At 46.4% G+C, this 15,178-nt stretch overlaps 1 protein-coding gene and 1 long non-coding RNA gene across 5 annotated transcripts in view; one reads left to right on the top strand and one right to left on the bottom strand.

Moving 5' to 3' along the window:
• Positions 1–15,178, top strand: part of HUNK (hormonally up-regulated Neu-associated kinase) — a 106,299-nt gene that overhangs the window by 79,091 nt on the left and 12,030 nt on the right. For 2 of the 4 annotated variants that reach the window (XM_082393670.1, XM_082393669.1), the window contains exons 6-8: positions 877–1,012; positions 6,195–6,357; positions 10,233–10,316. In XM_082393670.1, the coding sequence (XP_082249796.1) occupies positions 877–1,012; positions 6,195–6,357; positions 10,233–10,316 (383 nt within the window). The remainder of the gene's footprint in view (positions 1–876; positions 1,013–6,194; positions 6,358–10,232; positions 10,317–15,178) is intronic. The other 2 variants (XM_082393672.1, XM_082393671.1) reach the window with 2 other exon arrangements.
• Positions 6,364–15,168, bottom strand: LOC309629571. The gene is made up of 3 exons (XR_014245115.1): positions 12,159–15,168; positions 10,440–10,706; positions 6,364–6,948 (listed from the first exon to the last, which is right to left on the bottom strand). It is a non-coding gene; the product is annotated as an uncharacterized lncRNA (long non-coding RNA).

Here is a 15,178-nt window from a genome sequence, read left to right as displayed (position 1 = left end):
CACTGAAAAGTTAGATTATCTTAGAAAACTGAAAAATAGCTTTGGAGAGAAGATAGAAAAGTTTGGTGACCAAGCAAATTAAGATTAGTTTCCGGAATCTATTGCTTGGTATATTGGAAATTGGATATCATGTAGAAAGCTACATAAAAGAGTATTTTTTTCTCTTGCAAGGAGAATATCACAATGCTTCATAAAATGAGTATAAATAAGAAAATATCCTGGTCCCCAAACTCAAGCAAGACAGACCATCTTCATTTTGAAGGAATCCCTGGCATTCCTTGTCCATATGAGGACCTGCATATTCTCCTGCTGAACAATTTTGGAGCCTGTGACCTTCATGTGCATTATAAACGTATTTTCCCATGTTGTGTAGTTGTCTCCATTGTTATAATCTTAAAGGATGCATGTATAGCACAGGGAACTATACTCAGTATTTGGTAATAACCTATAAAGAGAAAAGAATCTGAAAAGAATTTGTATATATATAATATATAAATATATAATTATATTATATATATAATAATATATATATATTCCTCAAAACCTACCTTGAGATCAAGCACTGTCTTTTTACTTTCTTTCATCCCTCTTTGGCTCACCTTTAGCAGTGGACCAGAGAAGAAACCACAGCGGTGGACCATAAGATAAGAGCACAGGTGGTTTGGGGAAGTACAGGATGTGGGGAGACCCGCGCTGGTTCGTGCTCTACCGCGTTCCAGGTGCACCTCTTGGACAGATATCTTAAACTCTTGACTTATGACACCCAGAGATCCAGAAAATAGATCAGCAGTGGCTCAGGAGGTGTGGTGGGTCCCCTGCCCTGGGTCTTCCTTCAGCCTGTAACACATGCGTGTTCTCTGCTGAATGCCTTTACAGGAGCCGTGAACTTCCTGCGTTCTCTCCTGGAACCAGATCCTGTGAAGAGGCCCAATATCCAGCAAGCACTGGCGAATCGCTGGCTTAATGAGAATTACATGGGCAAAGTGCCATGCAATGTCACCTATCCCAACAGGTAATCAAGTGCACACAGAAGGACTCCTCCTTGTGCAAGATGGGGCCTGGCTTACGAGCCCCTGAATAGTTCTGGACAGGAAACTACACGTGATTCGAGGAAAGGCCACGCCTTCTCTTGGCTGCCCTTCCCCGCTCCGCCCACAAGAGGGAGGGGAGGCGGGGCCGGCCCGTGTGGCTGTGCAGAGCGCGCCCTGCAGGGGGCGCCCGGCGGAGGGCGTGTGGGCGCTGAAATCAGGCCGCACTCCCCTTATCAAACCTGCGTTTTTCCAGAGCAGCACCTCTTTCTAATTCACAGCAAGGGACCGTGTAGACTAGCTATGACCTGAGTGAGTGTGTGTGTGTGTATGTTTGTGTTTGAGTGTGTCTGTGAGTGTATCTGTTTGTGTTTGAGTGTGTCTGTGAGTGTATCTGTTTGTGTTTGAGTGTGTCTGTGAGTGTATCTGTTTGTGTTTGAGTGTGTCTGTGAGTGTATCTGTTTGTGTGTGTGTGTGTGTGTGTGTGTGTGTGTGTGTGTGTGTGTTCCACTCAAGAGCTCTCCTGTCGGCATCGGGCGGAATCCAGGGTAATCGCCTCTCTCCCTTTTCAGACCACCCCCCGGGCTCCTCTTCTGCCACTTCTTTGCTCTGATGTTTGTTTCAGCCCGAAGTCCCCTGCCCTGAAATGTTGGGAGCGGAAAGAAAAGTCAAGAGTAGGAGTCCTTTGCTTCAGGCCGCGTCTCCCCGTGCCACTTCCGTGAGGAGGAATCTTTAGGGAAGGCTTACAGGCAGGAGTCCACAGGAGTCCTCGGGTATCACTGAGGGACACCTCATGATGGCCCACATGTCCCCATGCGTGGGTATCGAGTACAGATTTGAAAACAAGTACAGGAAAACATTTCCTTGTACTTTTCCCTACTCATTTGACATATTGTTAACTAGCCCGAGTGGGGGAATGAGGACCCTCTCCCTTGGTGACTTTAGAGCCAACGTGAGGACCTATGGGTCCAATACCCCCCAGGACTGGGACCTACCTTGAGTACTTCTTCCTTCAGACCTAGAGTGGCCTGCACATTCTAGATCTGAAGCTCAGATGAAGACAAGAGAGCCACTGATCAAGCGGGACAAGTAGAGCACTGACAGGGCAGGGAAGAGGTGTCCTCTGTGATCATATCTTCAAAATGCCCAGGAAGGTCTGGAAACATCCACCAAGACTTAATGAAAGTTGCAGCACTGACTTCTCCAGATGAGATGGGCAGGCGGAGCTCCGTCTTGGGGAGGAAGGTCTAGAAGAACTTCAGGGGGTGTGGGTGGACAGTGCTGGGACCCGCCTCCTGGCTACTGGGCCACATTTGCACTCGCCATGGCCATAGATAGCTGTCATCTACAATTCTAGCGTTTGACTTGTGGGAGGTAATGTAAACAAAGTCTAGGTTACTTAGGTTACCAGGGGAACCTGGAAATAGACTGCTGGTTTCCAGTGCTGGCTTGATTTGGGCTAGTACCTGAAATAGACACGGGGAATATTAGCCCAGTGTGAGACGGAAAGCAAAGCCGAGGGGCCGTGCCTCATCACCAGGGCTCACGCTGCCTGTCACGCCCAGGTGTGCTCTCTGTAAAGGAGGAGGCGCTGGTGGCAGCCAAATGAGTCATTAACCTAATGTAATCATGGTCTAAATGAGCAGAATCAATCCACTCAATGCAGCAGCTGTTAAAGGAAGTGAAGCCGCTGTTAAAAATACAGTCCCCCCCCCCACCCCGCCGCTTGCTGACCACATCTTCATTCACAAGGATTCAGGCCCAGGCATCTCATTTTGTAGCTTATAAACAGGCTTTTGTAGATTAAAACTTAAATTCTAGTAACCTATACTGGCTTTGCCAGATTGGTCATTTTTGCATTTGGACTTGGTCAAAAGCAATAAAGGCTGCACATGATCTAGTTGGGTAGATTGTAAAAATGGTTAAGAGCTTGTATATTAAGGAAAACAGCAGCTCAATATCTTCTGTTTGGGTAAGATTCGTTACTCATTTTATACTCGAGGCAAATCAATGTCCAGTTTTTAAGTAATGAAACCAGAAATCTCAACTATTGGGAAAGACACGTGTTATTTACAGTCTTTATTATGAAAAATATATGATGCAAAAAAAAAAAGTGCTTTTGATGATTATTTTTCTGGTTTTACCAGCACACAGATGAAGGGAGTAAGAACATGTGACCAGGGAAAGGAATATTTTCTTTATAAAGTCTACTTTATAGCTTCCCGACATTCATAGCCCCAGATTTAATTATTTTAGATGTTGTCAATGTTTTACGTCTGGGAAAGAGAGAAAAAAAAGGTCCTGTGTTTTATATCACTCTTCTGTAAAGCCTTCTGTTAATTCATTTGGGCCTCCAGGTTGATATCCCCAAGACGCAAGAGGAAAATGTCTTTAAATGTAAACTCTTTATGATAAATGTTCATGCCAGTCAGTCACAGATGTTTGCTGTGTGCCAGGCTCCCCTCCCTGTTCTGGGAGCAGACATTTTTTTTAGAGCCGACCTTGGCTACCTCCTTCCTGTCCTGCCTGGGCCTGGACACTCTCCCACACCTCCAGTTAGCTCTGGAGATGAGTGGGAGGGAAAGCAGGTCATTGGTTCACAGGACAGAATTAGACCAAAGTGGAATAAAATTGGATTTAATGCAAATTTACTCAAAATTATACCTAGTGTTCTGGAACATTTTTTACCATTGTCTATATCATCAAAACTTGGAGGGATACGTTTGTTCTCTACATCTGTGTCTCAATTTCTGCCCTGCAAACCAGTTCATCTGTACCATTTTTCTCGTTTCCACATATATGCGTTAATATACGATATTTGTTTTTCTCTTTCTGACTTACTTCACTCTGTATGACAGTCTCTAGATTCATCCACGTCTCTACAAATGACCCAATTTCGTTCCTTTTTATGGCTGAGTACTATTCCATTGTATATATGTGCCACATCTTCTTTATCCACCAAGGGGGGGAAAGTGGTGGGGGGGAGGGGTTGGTGGTGGGATGAACTGGGAGATTGGGATTGACATATATACACTAATATGTATAAAATGGATAACTAATAAGAACCTGCTGTATAAAAAAATAAAATTAAAAAAAAAGAAAGAAACTTGGAGAGATAACACAGGTTCAACAACTGATACAGGAGAGCACTAAATACATGCATTGCTTATTGAAAATGTTTAAAATATTACTCTCAGTCAAGAGCCAGTCCACAGTCTACGTTTGGCAGAGTTCACCTGTTTTGGAAGACAGCGGGTACAAAGGGCAGAGACCGGGTGTCCCCCCCTGCTCACTTTCCTCTCTCCTCCACCCCCAGCCCCACCCTGGTGGCCCCCCACACCCAGGGCACCCTCCCTTCCAGGGCCTGCTCCTGGTAGGGGGCGGGGCCATCCGTGTGTAGCTGTGGGTGATTGGCCAGGGGTGGGGGGGGGAGGGTCACAAAAATCATGATCTGATTGGCTGGGAGGTGAGGCCATGAGGCTGTGGTCTGATTGGCCAATGTCAGGGCAGTGATCTCATTGGCCAGGAGTGAGGTCAAGCGGCAGTGGTGTCATTGACCTAGGGCAGGGCTGCTGGCACGTGGTTGTTACCAGATAGTTTCAAACAGTTGTGCTTTCTGTGTTAAGTGCTTGTGGCAATCTTCACGTAATTGTATCCTTTTTAAACAAACGTTATTATTTTTAACCATTAATCACACCAACCATACTCCAACCTGCTTTCTAGAATTTGTGATTTTGTAGCCAACAGGAGTGAGGAAGGCAGATTTTGTGGTTTTTTGGGCACCTTTTCTTTGGACAGCACTTAGCCAAATAGAGGGAGAGCTGACCTAGGTTACAATGGTCAACAGACCTAGGTCTGCCCTTGCTGCCCCTACTAACGGGCCTGTGAACTTGGCAAGTCGGTTTCCTCTTCTGCACCATTATGGGGTTATACTGTGTGGTTTTTCCTAGTGTTATGGTTCTGAGGTTCCACCAGAAATGTCTTCAGACTCTTTGGCGGTGGTTACAGAGCTCTCTAGCCAGATGTGCTCGCCTTCCGCTCACAGAGTACTGTATTTGCATCTCTCTTAAGGACTGTAGCACGTTCTCTCTGATGACACACCTCCACTACCAACACACATACTCTCTATGCCCCTCAGTCTGTTTTTGTGTTCCCCATAGCTGCCACTTCTTGCCTATGTGTCCCTGTGCAAGTTACTTCCCTGTTGTGGGCCTCAGTTTCTCCATCTGTAAAATGGGGATAGTAATGGTACCTACTCATAAGACTGTCATGAAGAATAAATGAATTTATTTTCTCTCTTCCCCACTGGAATGTAAACTCCATGAGGTAGGGACTTGTTGAATGAACGAAATGAGTGAATGAGTGGTTAAATGAATGCCTGGCATTCATTTCTTTGGCATTTTATCCCAAGGAGTTTATCTTCATAATACTCCTGTGTAGAAGCTTTAACCTGTCCTCTGAGAGCACTTTACTTTACAGCTGAGCCCCAAATCCCCTATTTGTGAACTTGTGACTCACATTGTTCCTTTAAACACTCTCTGGGCTGGCTCCTGAATACCCTCCCTTCCCAACTCAGCTTCCACCCAACCTAAGTGTGGGCTCCACCCCATCTCCAATAAATACATTTTAAGGAAAAAATGTCAAATTGTAAAGAAATTTGGGACAATTGGGGAAATTTGAATATATTCTAGATATCAGAGAATATTAAGAGATTACTAAAATTTTGTTGGCTGTGTTGATGGTATTGTGGTTCTACAGGAGATGTCCTTGGTTTTTAAAGATGCACGTCGAGGTGTTTAGGAAAAAAGATGTCATGATGTTTGTGATTTAAAATACTTTAGGAAAGAAAGGAAGGGAGGGAGAGCTGGAGGAAGGAAGGAAGAAAGAAAGCAAGACAAAGTGTTAACAATTGGTTCAACCAGGAATTGGGTACACACATAGGCTATTAGACTATTCCCTTTACTTTTCTGTATATGTAACTTTTCATAATAAAAAGTCAAGTGAATGAATGAGTGAACGCATGGACTGGTTGTCCCTGAGGGGGCCCGTGTGTGTGCTGGGGGGGCGGTTTCTGTGCTGTCATGTTTGTGACCATCGCTAAGGAGGCCCTGGAGCCTCTCAGCGACGGTGGAGAGGTGACTGGCTCTGTGTCCCTCTGCCCCGCAGGATTTCCCTGGAAGACCTGAGTCCGAGTGTGGTGCTGCACATGACGGAGAAGCTGGGCTACAAGAACAGCGACGTGATCAACACCGTGCTCTCCAACCGCGCCTGCCACATCCTTGCCATCTACTTCCTCTTAAACAAGAAGCTCGAGCGCTATTTGTCAGGGGTGAGTGGAGCCCCGCGGTGGTTTTCTCTGCTCTCTGTGGAAGAACGAGCTCTGACATTTGAAATGTTTCCCAGTTACTGACACTTGATCTGAGCTGTTAATTGAAACTAATGTGAGGCTGAGTTTCCTGAAGGTGGGATAAAATAGTAGCAAAACCTGCTTCTCAGGGAGCGCTTTTTATCTGAGGTGTTTTAAAAATATTCTCCCACAGAGTTAAGCTCTGGGCAGACTCGTGAGAGATTCAAGCCTCTTTTCCTTTCAGCTTCTTGTTGCCTTTTTGGCTCTGTTTCTCTTGGCTCCTTGGGGTCCCCGTGTAGACACACTGGGGCTTGTGTAATCATAAAAGTTGGGGAGCAGAGCCCCTCAAGCCTTCACCTCTAAAGCATGGTAGATGAGAAAGCCACTATTTACATTTACTTCTCTAGAAAACAAAAGTGAAACCTTGGCCCCTTCACTCAGTCTGGGCATCAGATAGTCCAGGTGTCGCGTGTGTTGAAGATGAAGGAGGTAGAGCTGGGAGCCTGTGTTGGGCCATGGTACCCTCATGCTTTGGTCACCTTCATCCTTCTGCCTCATGAAGTTCATACGTGCCTGGGTGAGGGAATTTACATGCTTCAATATCTAGTTTTGACGAAATCAACTCTTTCCAAATGGACAATGGATAAAAAAGAATTCTGCAAAGAAAACTGGATCACAGGCAGATGGATTCTGCATATCACTCCTTCTGTTTCTCCTACTCAGAACGGTGAGGACTGACCAGATCTAACAGGAAGTCAGCCAGAGAAATTTGGAACTGTCAGGAAGCCCATCTGAAATTTGATTTCATACCCATTCCTGAAGGATGATCTTCACCTTGCCTATATGGCACCTTGAGATCAGGTTGTATGGGGTCATCACTGTTAGGAAGACATTTAGAATCCAGAACGTAAAGAGGAACTTCTAGAGTTTTGCGGTGCTATTTAAAGTCATGTGATAGCCCAATATCCCACAAAATTCCACTAAACAATAGGTTTACAAACCTTTTATGCTAAAGATGAAAATTCACCGATAGTTGGGGAAATGATATTCTCCCTGATGAGGGAGAAAATGACCAAAATGATGCCCAGAAGACAGCATGATCAGAATGTGTCTCTTATTAGCAAATGGATTTGGGAGACATCTAGAAAACATTGCCGAATAGATGAAGAAGCTTGACGGGAGATTTGTTAAACAATGGAACAAAAGTATAGATGTTTCTAAGGTGATTCAGCTTAGGGTATTTCCTAGATTTGGCTTCAACAGGAAATTATCCACAAAACAACTTTTTTTCCTGGTGAGCCACCAAAGGAATGATGTACATGAGAAGAAACATTATAGTAAAAGGCATTTAAAAAAAAGAGCAATGTTTTATGGGGAAAAAAAAAACGTGCTCCAGAAGCAGTGATGGGACGAAACTTCGGAAGGGAACAGATATGCAGCTGGATTTCAGAGCCAGTGTCACGGTCACAGGAAAGCTACTGCAGGAGAGAAGTGGAGTTCAGAAAGATGAGACCTTTGATACATAGTATGTTATTTATATCATTTTATTATGTGATAGGAGGGATCAAGAAATTCTCTCACACCAGAGAACAGAGGTCCTCTGTTCACCTATGATGATGAGCTTAAAAGACATGTTAGACTTGAAGCCATTTCTCATTTCTCTTTTATAAGAAGACCATATGTCCTATATTTCTTTCTTATCTTATCCTTTTAAATTCCTATTTTATTGCCTATTTTATAATGTACATATGTTAGTACAGTACATGCTTATAATTTATAAATAAATGCGCACATACTGTAGATGCCTGCTAACAACTTTTTTCACTCATATGGGCTCAAGGTCACACCATTTAGGAACCACCATGCTAGGGACAAGTAGTTCTCAAGTAAAAGGAACAGAGGAGGGTCACACGCTGATTTTCTTTTTGAAATGATGAATGTTGTTCGAAAATTAGTTTTAAAAAATGTTTCCATGAAACTGACTATAAAGTTTATGATTTCACATATTTAAAGGATGACATTGCTACTTTCCTGAATAAGCTAGCAGATTCAAACATTCTTCTTTTGGAAGAACCAGTTTTCTGCATACTGATCAATAAGATAGAGGGGATTTTGTTTTTAAAATAGTTTATTTCCTTATTTAAATTATATTTTGTATTTTTGTCTGTGTTGGGTCTTCGTTGCTACGCACGGGCTTTCTCTAGTTGTGGCGAGCGGGGGCTACTCTTCGTTGCGGTGTGAGGGCTTCTCTTATTGTGGAACACGGTCTCTAGGCATGCGGGCTTCAGTAGTTGCAGCACGCAGGCTCAGTAGTTGTGGCTCCCAGGCTCTAGAGTGCAGGCTCAGTAGTTGCGGCGCATGGGCTTAGTTGCTCCGCGGCACGTGGGATCTTCCCAGACCAGGGCTCAAACCCGCGTCCCCTGAGTTGGCAGGCGGATTCCTAACCACTGTGCCACCAGGGAAACCCTAGTTTCTTTCTTATGTCTACCTCCACATCTACATATGCAAACTTTGGTTACTCACACTCTTAATCACACGGCTCATCCCAAGTAAGAGACATTTGTATGAAGCTCTCAGGGCATGTCTTGCTTTCTCTGGATGTCTTGCCATCTGCTGTGTTTGCCCAGCGTCAGGGTTACAAATGGTGCAGTGTTGCAAAGCTCTGTGGTTTTGTCTACTGAGAAGTTCCCTGGAAACTCAACTAACTTAGTTCTAACTGGAGAAGGTTCTTTCTTATTTTATTGTCTGTTTCACCCTTAAACCTTAAATCATAGGACATAGCTGGTGTGAGAACCAGTGTCTAGGTGGGTGGCTGCTTTTAAGAATGAATTATTCCCCACAGACAGCCATAGCTGGTCCACTCAGTAATTTCCACACAAGGCTAATTTAATTGCACCTATGCACTGGTCCAGTTTTGACTATCATTAACCAATTACTAACAGCTGTGTATAATTTTGAAAGCAAAACTAGTGAACTAAAAAGTAAAATATTGTAACTTAATTATTTGTCATTTCTCCCCTTATCCCTTGATTCTTGTTTCCTCTTTCTAAAACCTAGAAGCATGGATTTTAATTTGGAGAGCCTGTAAAGGCATTCTGTGAATATTTGTTGGCTGAAAAATTAATCAGTCATTTAATTTTACCTGTCGCCAGAGAGGATTGCACCTAAATAGTGCCCCTAGATCATCTTAGGTGTGGTTATCTGTCTTCTTCTTTAAGCTATATTATGAATTGCTGTGACATTTATTGGGGCAGGGGGCAGGAACTAGGCCTTTTTTTTTTTAATTGAAGTATAGTTGATGTACAGTGTTGTGTTAGTTTCAGGTGTACAGCAAAGTGATTCAGTTATACCTATATATATATATTCTTTTTCAGATTATTTTCCATTATAGGTTATTACAAGATATTAAATCTAGCTCCCTGTGCTGTACAGTAGGTCCTTGTTATTTATCCATTTTAGGGCTGTTTTTAAATAAGCAACATCTGTATCCCATTCAGTAATTCAGTAAAATAAGGTATTCTCCCCAGCTCACATACTTGGTCTCTGCTTTCATGTCTTAGAGTGGTCTTCATCGCACAGATGAGAGGACTGAGGCCCAGCAAGGAGCAGTGATGTGTCCAGGGTCACCTGGCCCTTTCCTGGCAGAGCCAGGAACAGAAATAGGTCACCTGATTCTGGGTCCCGGGCTCTCCCCACACTCCGTCCTTGGATGAGGCTTTGCACTGCAATTAAGTGCCTTGCCAACCACTTTCTGCCCTTTCTCAGCCAAGCGCTGGTTTAAAAATTAATGAATGCTTAATGGACATTTCTATTTCCTGTGAGTTAAGCCAGGCTTTTTTTCTCTTCTCCTCTGGTAGAAATCCGACATCCAGGACAGCGTCTGTTACAAGACCCAGCTCTACCAGATAGAAAAGTGCAGGCCCACCAAGGAGCCCTATGAGGTGAGTGGCCCCCAGAGCAGACCCCAGGATCTCTTAGGAAGAGCGGATTTCCATTCTGGGGGGAAAGGGGTAAAGGAAACCAATTATTGTGGGACACAGAAGTAGCCAAAGACAAATACTCACTTGACTGAGCCTTTGAGAAATGGTTTACAGCGGGGCCGCCATCGTTCTGTCTCTAGACTATGGTTCTCAGCTGTGGCCACATAGTGGAATCCTTGAGGAGCATTATAACATCTGGATGCCCAGGCCGTACCTCAGACTGATTCCATCGATCCATTCTTGATCCCCAACGAGGTCGGGGGTCAGTATTTTTTAAAGCTCCCTGGATGGTTCCCAGTGGAATCAAGGTTGGAATCCGCTGTCAGATCTCCAAAAGGTAAAAACGAGGTGCTGAAAAATATAAGTGTGTGTAACACTTGGCATCAGGAGAACAAAGTACAGTGAGGAACAGGAAAAAGTATCTGGAGCAAAAGCCTTTCCAGTCAGCTGTCCCTGGTGACTTGATGCTACCTAAAACGAACCTGAGAGAAAATACCAAGAGTCTTTGATTTCAGAGTAAAAACTGGTATCATATTGTCCCAAATTTGGACCCCAAATACATGCTTGTTAAGAGACTGTACCTGGGAACTCGAGATCCAAGGCCTGGAGCACAGGGTAAGGGTCCCCCCCACCAGGGCTCCTCATTCGCTGTTTTGTCCAGTGGGGCTCCCCTGTCTTCTCAGTGATTTTCCATGGAATATGGAACGAGCTGGGCTGCGCTCCACGGCGGCAGCAGAAAGCAAGTGGGACACGGCCCGGGCCAACCCAGTGACGCGGTGACGGGGTTGCCGAGCTGCCGGGCACCACGTGTAAACGCAGCCACCCCTGAGCATCGAGGCTGGGGTAGCGTGGGGTGGCCGTAGGAGGAGGGCGAGGCTGGTCAATCTCGACAGCCTGGGGGATGGCACAATTTAAGGAGGCAGAGAAAAGGAGACGCCGATGACAGAGAAGCTAGCGAAGATAACGGGGCAGCCGGAGACCCAGGAGGGAAGGATGTCAGGGAGGACATGGGAAAGGTCAAGTATAAGGCAGCCAGTGGTGACAGCTGGGCAGTTTCTCGTCCTGGAGGAGGTGGAGAAGGCAGAAAGGAGATTGCGTGGGTTTGGGGGAGCGAGGACCGTGAGCACAGATCTCTCCGTCGATGCCGCTGGCAGTGAAGAGGGGCTGGGGAGCAGGTGGGCCGGGAGGCAGAGGAAGGAACTCCAGCGATGGGTGGGGAGGGGCATGCATTCAGAGCAGCCAGGGTGGGCCCTAGCCTTGACCCCAGGCTGCAGGCCTCCTTCCTCTGAGACTGGCTGTGAGGCACCAGCATGGTGAGGACGGAGATGAGCTTTTGGAGGGTCAGCGGGGGGGCGCGCACTGGGGCTGGGCGGGAAGCACACGCATGGCTCCTAGGGCTGGGAGCGGGAGAGCAGAGACGGTGTAGGGCCAGACTCCTCTGAGCTCCACCCGCCTCCGGCCAGTTGCTTACTGAACCTTCTGTTGCGTGAATGAAGGCGTCTCAAATCCAGCACACCTGGAACCAGCCCCACCTCTCCTCCCCCATCTCCCCCCACCCCTGGCCCCTATTTTCTGTCTCCAAATGGCAGCCCCACCCTCAGTACAGGGCAGAAACCTGGAAGACCTTCGTATTCCTTTCCCTCACCCCGAGAGCCAGTCTGTCGCCAAGTTCTGCTGGTTTGACTCCTGAAGCTCTCCAACCCCTCCACTCTCCATCCTCCCCATCCTAGCCACCATCACTTCTTGCGTGGACCTCAGCGGCAGCCTCCTTCCTAACTGGTCCCGCTCCTTCCCCGTGACTACCTGGCGCTCTGTCCACACACCGGCCAGAGCGAGCGATTCACACTCAAGTCAGACCGTGTCACCTCCCCGCTTGAAACCTTCAAAGGCTTCCTTAACCTGGAAGGCAAACTCTGTGACGTGGCCACCACGTCCCGGATTGAACTGCCTTTGCCAGCTCCTCCAGCCTTGTCTCCCGGGCCCCGCACACAGCCCTGCTTCTTGCTTTGTGCTCAGTCCCATGGGCCTTGAGACTCTGTGCTCTCTTGGCTGCCAGGGCTGGGCACACCCTGTTCTCTCTTCCAGAATGTTCTCCCCAGCCCTCTCTGCTGAGTTAATGTGTATCTTCAGATCCCACGGCAGGGTCATGTCCTCGTGGACCCCTGCCGTTCTCTGACCTCGGCCACTGGGTTGCATCCCTCCAGTAAACACTGTCACACACATTCTGCTTCCTGGGGCTTGTCCCATTGGCAGGGTTCTGTCTGTTCAGGGATTATTTGATTATCATCTCTTCCCCACTCTGGACTGCGAGTTCCTTAAGAGCAGGGACGGTGTCACTTTTGCTCCTCACCGTGTCCCTAGAGCCTACACAATGCCTGGCACCCAGTAGAGGCTCAATAAATATTTGCTAAATGAACAAATGAAATAATCAAGTGGACCTTGGCCCTAGTCTCAGAAAATAGAATTGGGCCAGCATCTGGGGAAGGTCGAACATTCCAGGTGGGACACCTAGAAAGTAGGGGACCACCTGCACCATAGCGTGCAAGTCGAATTATCATCACCTGATGGCCATGCCCTGTGGCAGGTAGGGACCTCTTACAGTCACTTGCAGGGAGGTTGGGTACCTCGGCTGGGGTCCAGGGGATACTGAATTCACTGGTAGGCTCCCCTGCCTCTTGGTTTGACTGTTTAGGGCCTCAGGTAATAACAGAAACTTAGACGTACCGCATGCCCCTATGTGTGTGCCCTAGGCAGCCTCTAAGCCACCTGGCTGACGCCCACGTCCTTTGTTGCCCTCGTACCCGACCTTGCTTGTGTGTTAAGTGTCAGAACCGCGATGGGAAAGGGGCCTCTTTTTTTCATCCAGATTATTATTCTCAGCTGATTACTTCATTTGGCCTGGAAAACACATAGTAAGCATTTTAAAACATTTGTCGAAATATTTAATGGTTAGGGTTTCAATAGGAACGCTAATGGGAAGACAGCATTTCAATTTTCTGTGATCCATTTGTTTTCTCCAAACTGCGGCGATACTTGTGCTAATTAAATTACAGGCTCTGACTAGATGATGCAACTCCTCTCTGTTGGAACCTAGAAAGTGAAATGGGGCCAGTTAGAAAAAGTGGTGAGAAAGTCTGAAAGAAGCCAGATTTTCCAGGTAAAGCCCACTCAGAGCCTCTGTGGGGCTCTTCCCAGTTGCCGTCAGCTGGTCCAGGAGGAGAAGCGGCCAAGTGGCAGGGGAGGGAGGTGCCGTGAGCCGGAGCCATGGAATGAAGTTCAAGGTTGTACACAAGCCGGCTGGGGAGCGGCTCCGGGGCCATGTCCGGGCATTGAGGGCAAGTGACGGTCTCTTTCTTCTTCTTGATCCTGGTTCTTTTTCTCCAAGGAGACGGAGGAGCTGAATTAAGTGGAAAAAACTTCCCTCTTGGGACTACAGTGTCGTCATTTTATGACTTTACCACTTTCTCCCCCTCTTCTTCCTGTAACAGGCAGAGATTATGTCTGGAAAAGTGGGACACTTGTCTCACCTTAGGCATGTGCCCCAGAGACTCCTTTTCCTAAGACAGAGGCCCTGGGGGACCATGGGGGTGGTGGCAGAGGAGTCATCATTTCTAAACTGGCTTATTAAAGCTGTAGAGAGCCAGGAGCCAAGTTTGTTTAGTCTTGAAGAATAATGCTAATTTGTAGCAAAATGTAAGTTAGAATTAGCAGGGCTTCTCTGTAGTGTCAAAGTAACATTGCAGTTTTGGAAGAAAAGTTATGCAGGGGTGGCGGAGGGACTGTATTAGTTTGCTAGGGCTGCCGTAACAAAGTCCCACAAACTGAGTGGCTTAAACAACAGAAGTGTATTGTCTCCCAGTTCTGGAGGCCAGAAGTCCAAGGTCGAGGTGTCTGCAGGATTGGTTCCCTCTGAGGGCCGTGAGGGAGAATCTTTCATGCCTCCTAGCTTCTGGTGGCTGCTGGCAATCTTTGGCATTCTTTGGCTTGTAGAAGCATCACCCCGATCTCTGCCTTCATCTTCACATGGCGTTCTGTGTGTGTGTGTGACCAATTTCCCCCTTTCTATTAGAATACCAGTCACATTGCACTAGAACGCACCCTGATGACCTCATCTTAACTTGCTTACCTCTGTCAAGGTAACACCAACACTCCTTCTTCTCAAAGGCAAAGGAGAGCAAACTTTCACACTCCCCCCTCCCCCAAGCTTCAAAGAGGATGTGACGGGCCTGTCCTGACCCTGTCTTCAAGTAAGGCCACATTCTGAGGTCTGGAGGTTAGGACTCCAACATATGAATTTGGGGGGAATAAAATTAAACCCATAACGGAGACTCTAAGTTTAAAGGTAAAATATTACAATGATTTTTCTTTGTGTCATTTTAAAATCTGTACAAAGTTTTAAAATCAAGTATGGAATCAGGTCAAGCTGAATTGTTAGAAATCAGAACAGTGGTTACCTTTGGGGACAGGGAGAGGATGCTGGGAACGAGGGACTTCCAGGTGCCAGCTGGGTTCTGTGTCTTGATCAGGGTGCCATTTCGACGTGTTTTCGCTGTTTGAGGAAACGTATTGAACTCCTTACTCATCATCGGAGCACCTCTGTGTTATGTGTCCTAGACTTTAATAAAAATCTTACCTAGAAAATCTATCCAGGGCAGGCAGGCATTAGGACATCTGCTGCCTGCTTCCGCGACAGTTTGGTTTCTTGTCTATAAACTTTGAAATGGAGAATCCTCAACTGGAGCTGCAAGTGGGAGGGGGTAGAGTTTAGGAAATAAACAACAAGTGCAGCTTCTTGAATTGTTGAAAAATGCTGCTTTTTACAG

The sequence above is a fragment of the Balaenoptera borealis genome (assembly GCF_965194805.1).
Source record: "Balaenoptera borealis genome assembly, chromosome: 5".
NCBI classification, from domain to species: Eukaryota; Metazoa; Chordata; class Mammalia; order Artiodactyla; family Balaenopteridae; genus Balaenoptera; species Balaenoptera borealis.
The sequence above is the reverse complement of the archived record's forward strand: the minus strand, read 5'-3'. Positions and strand labels throughout refer to the sequence as shown.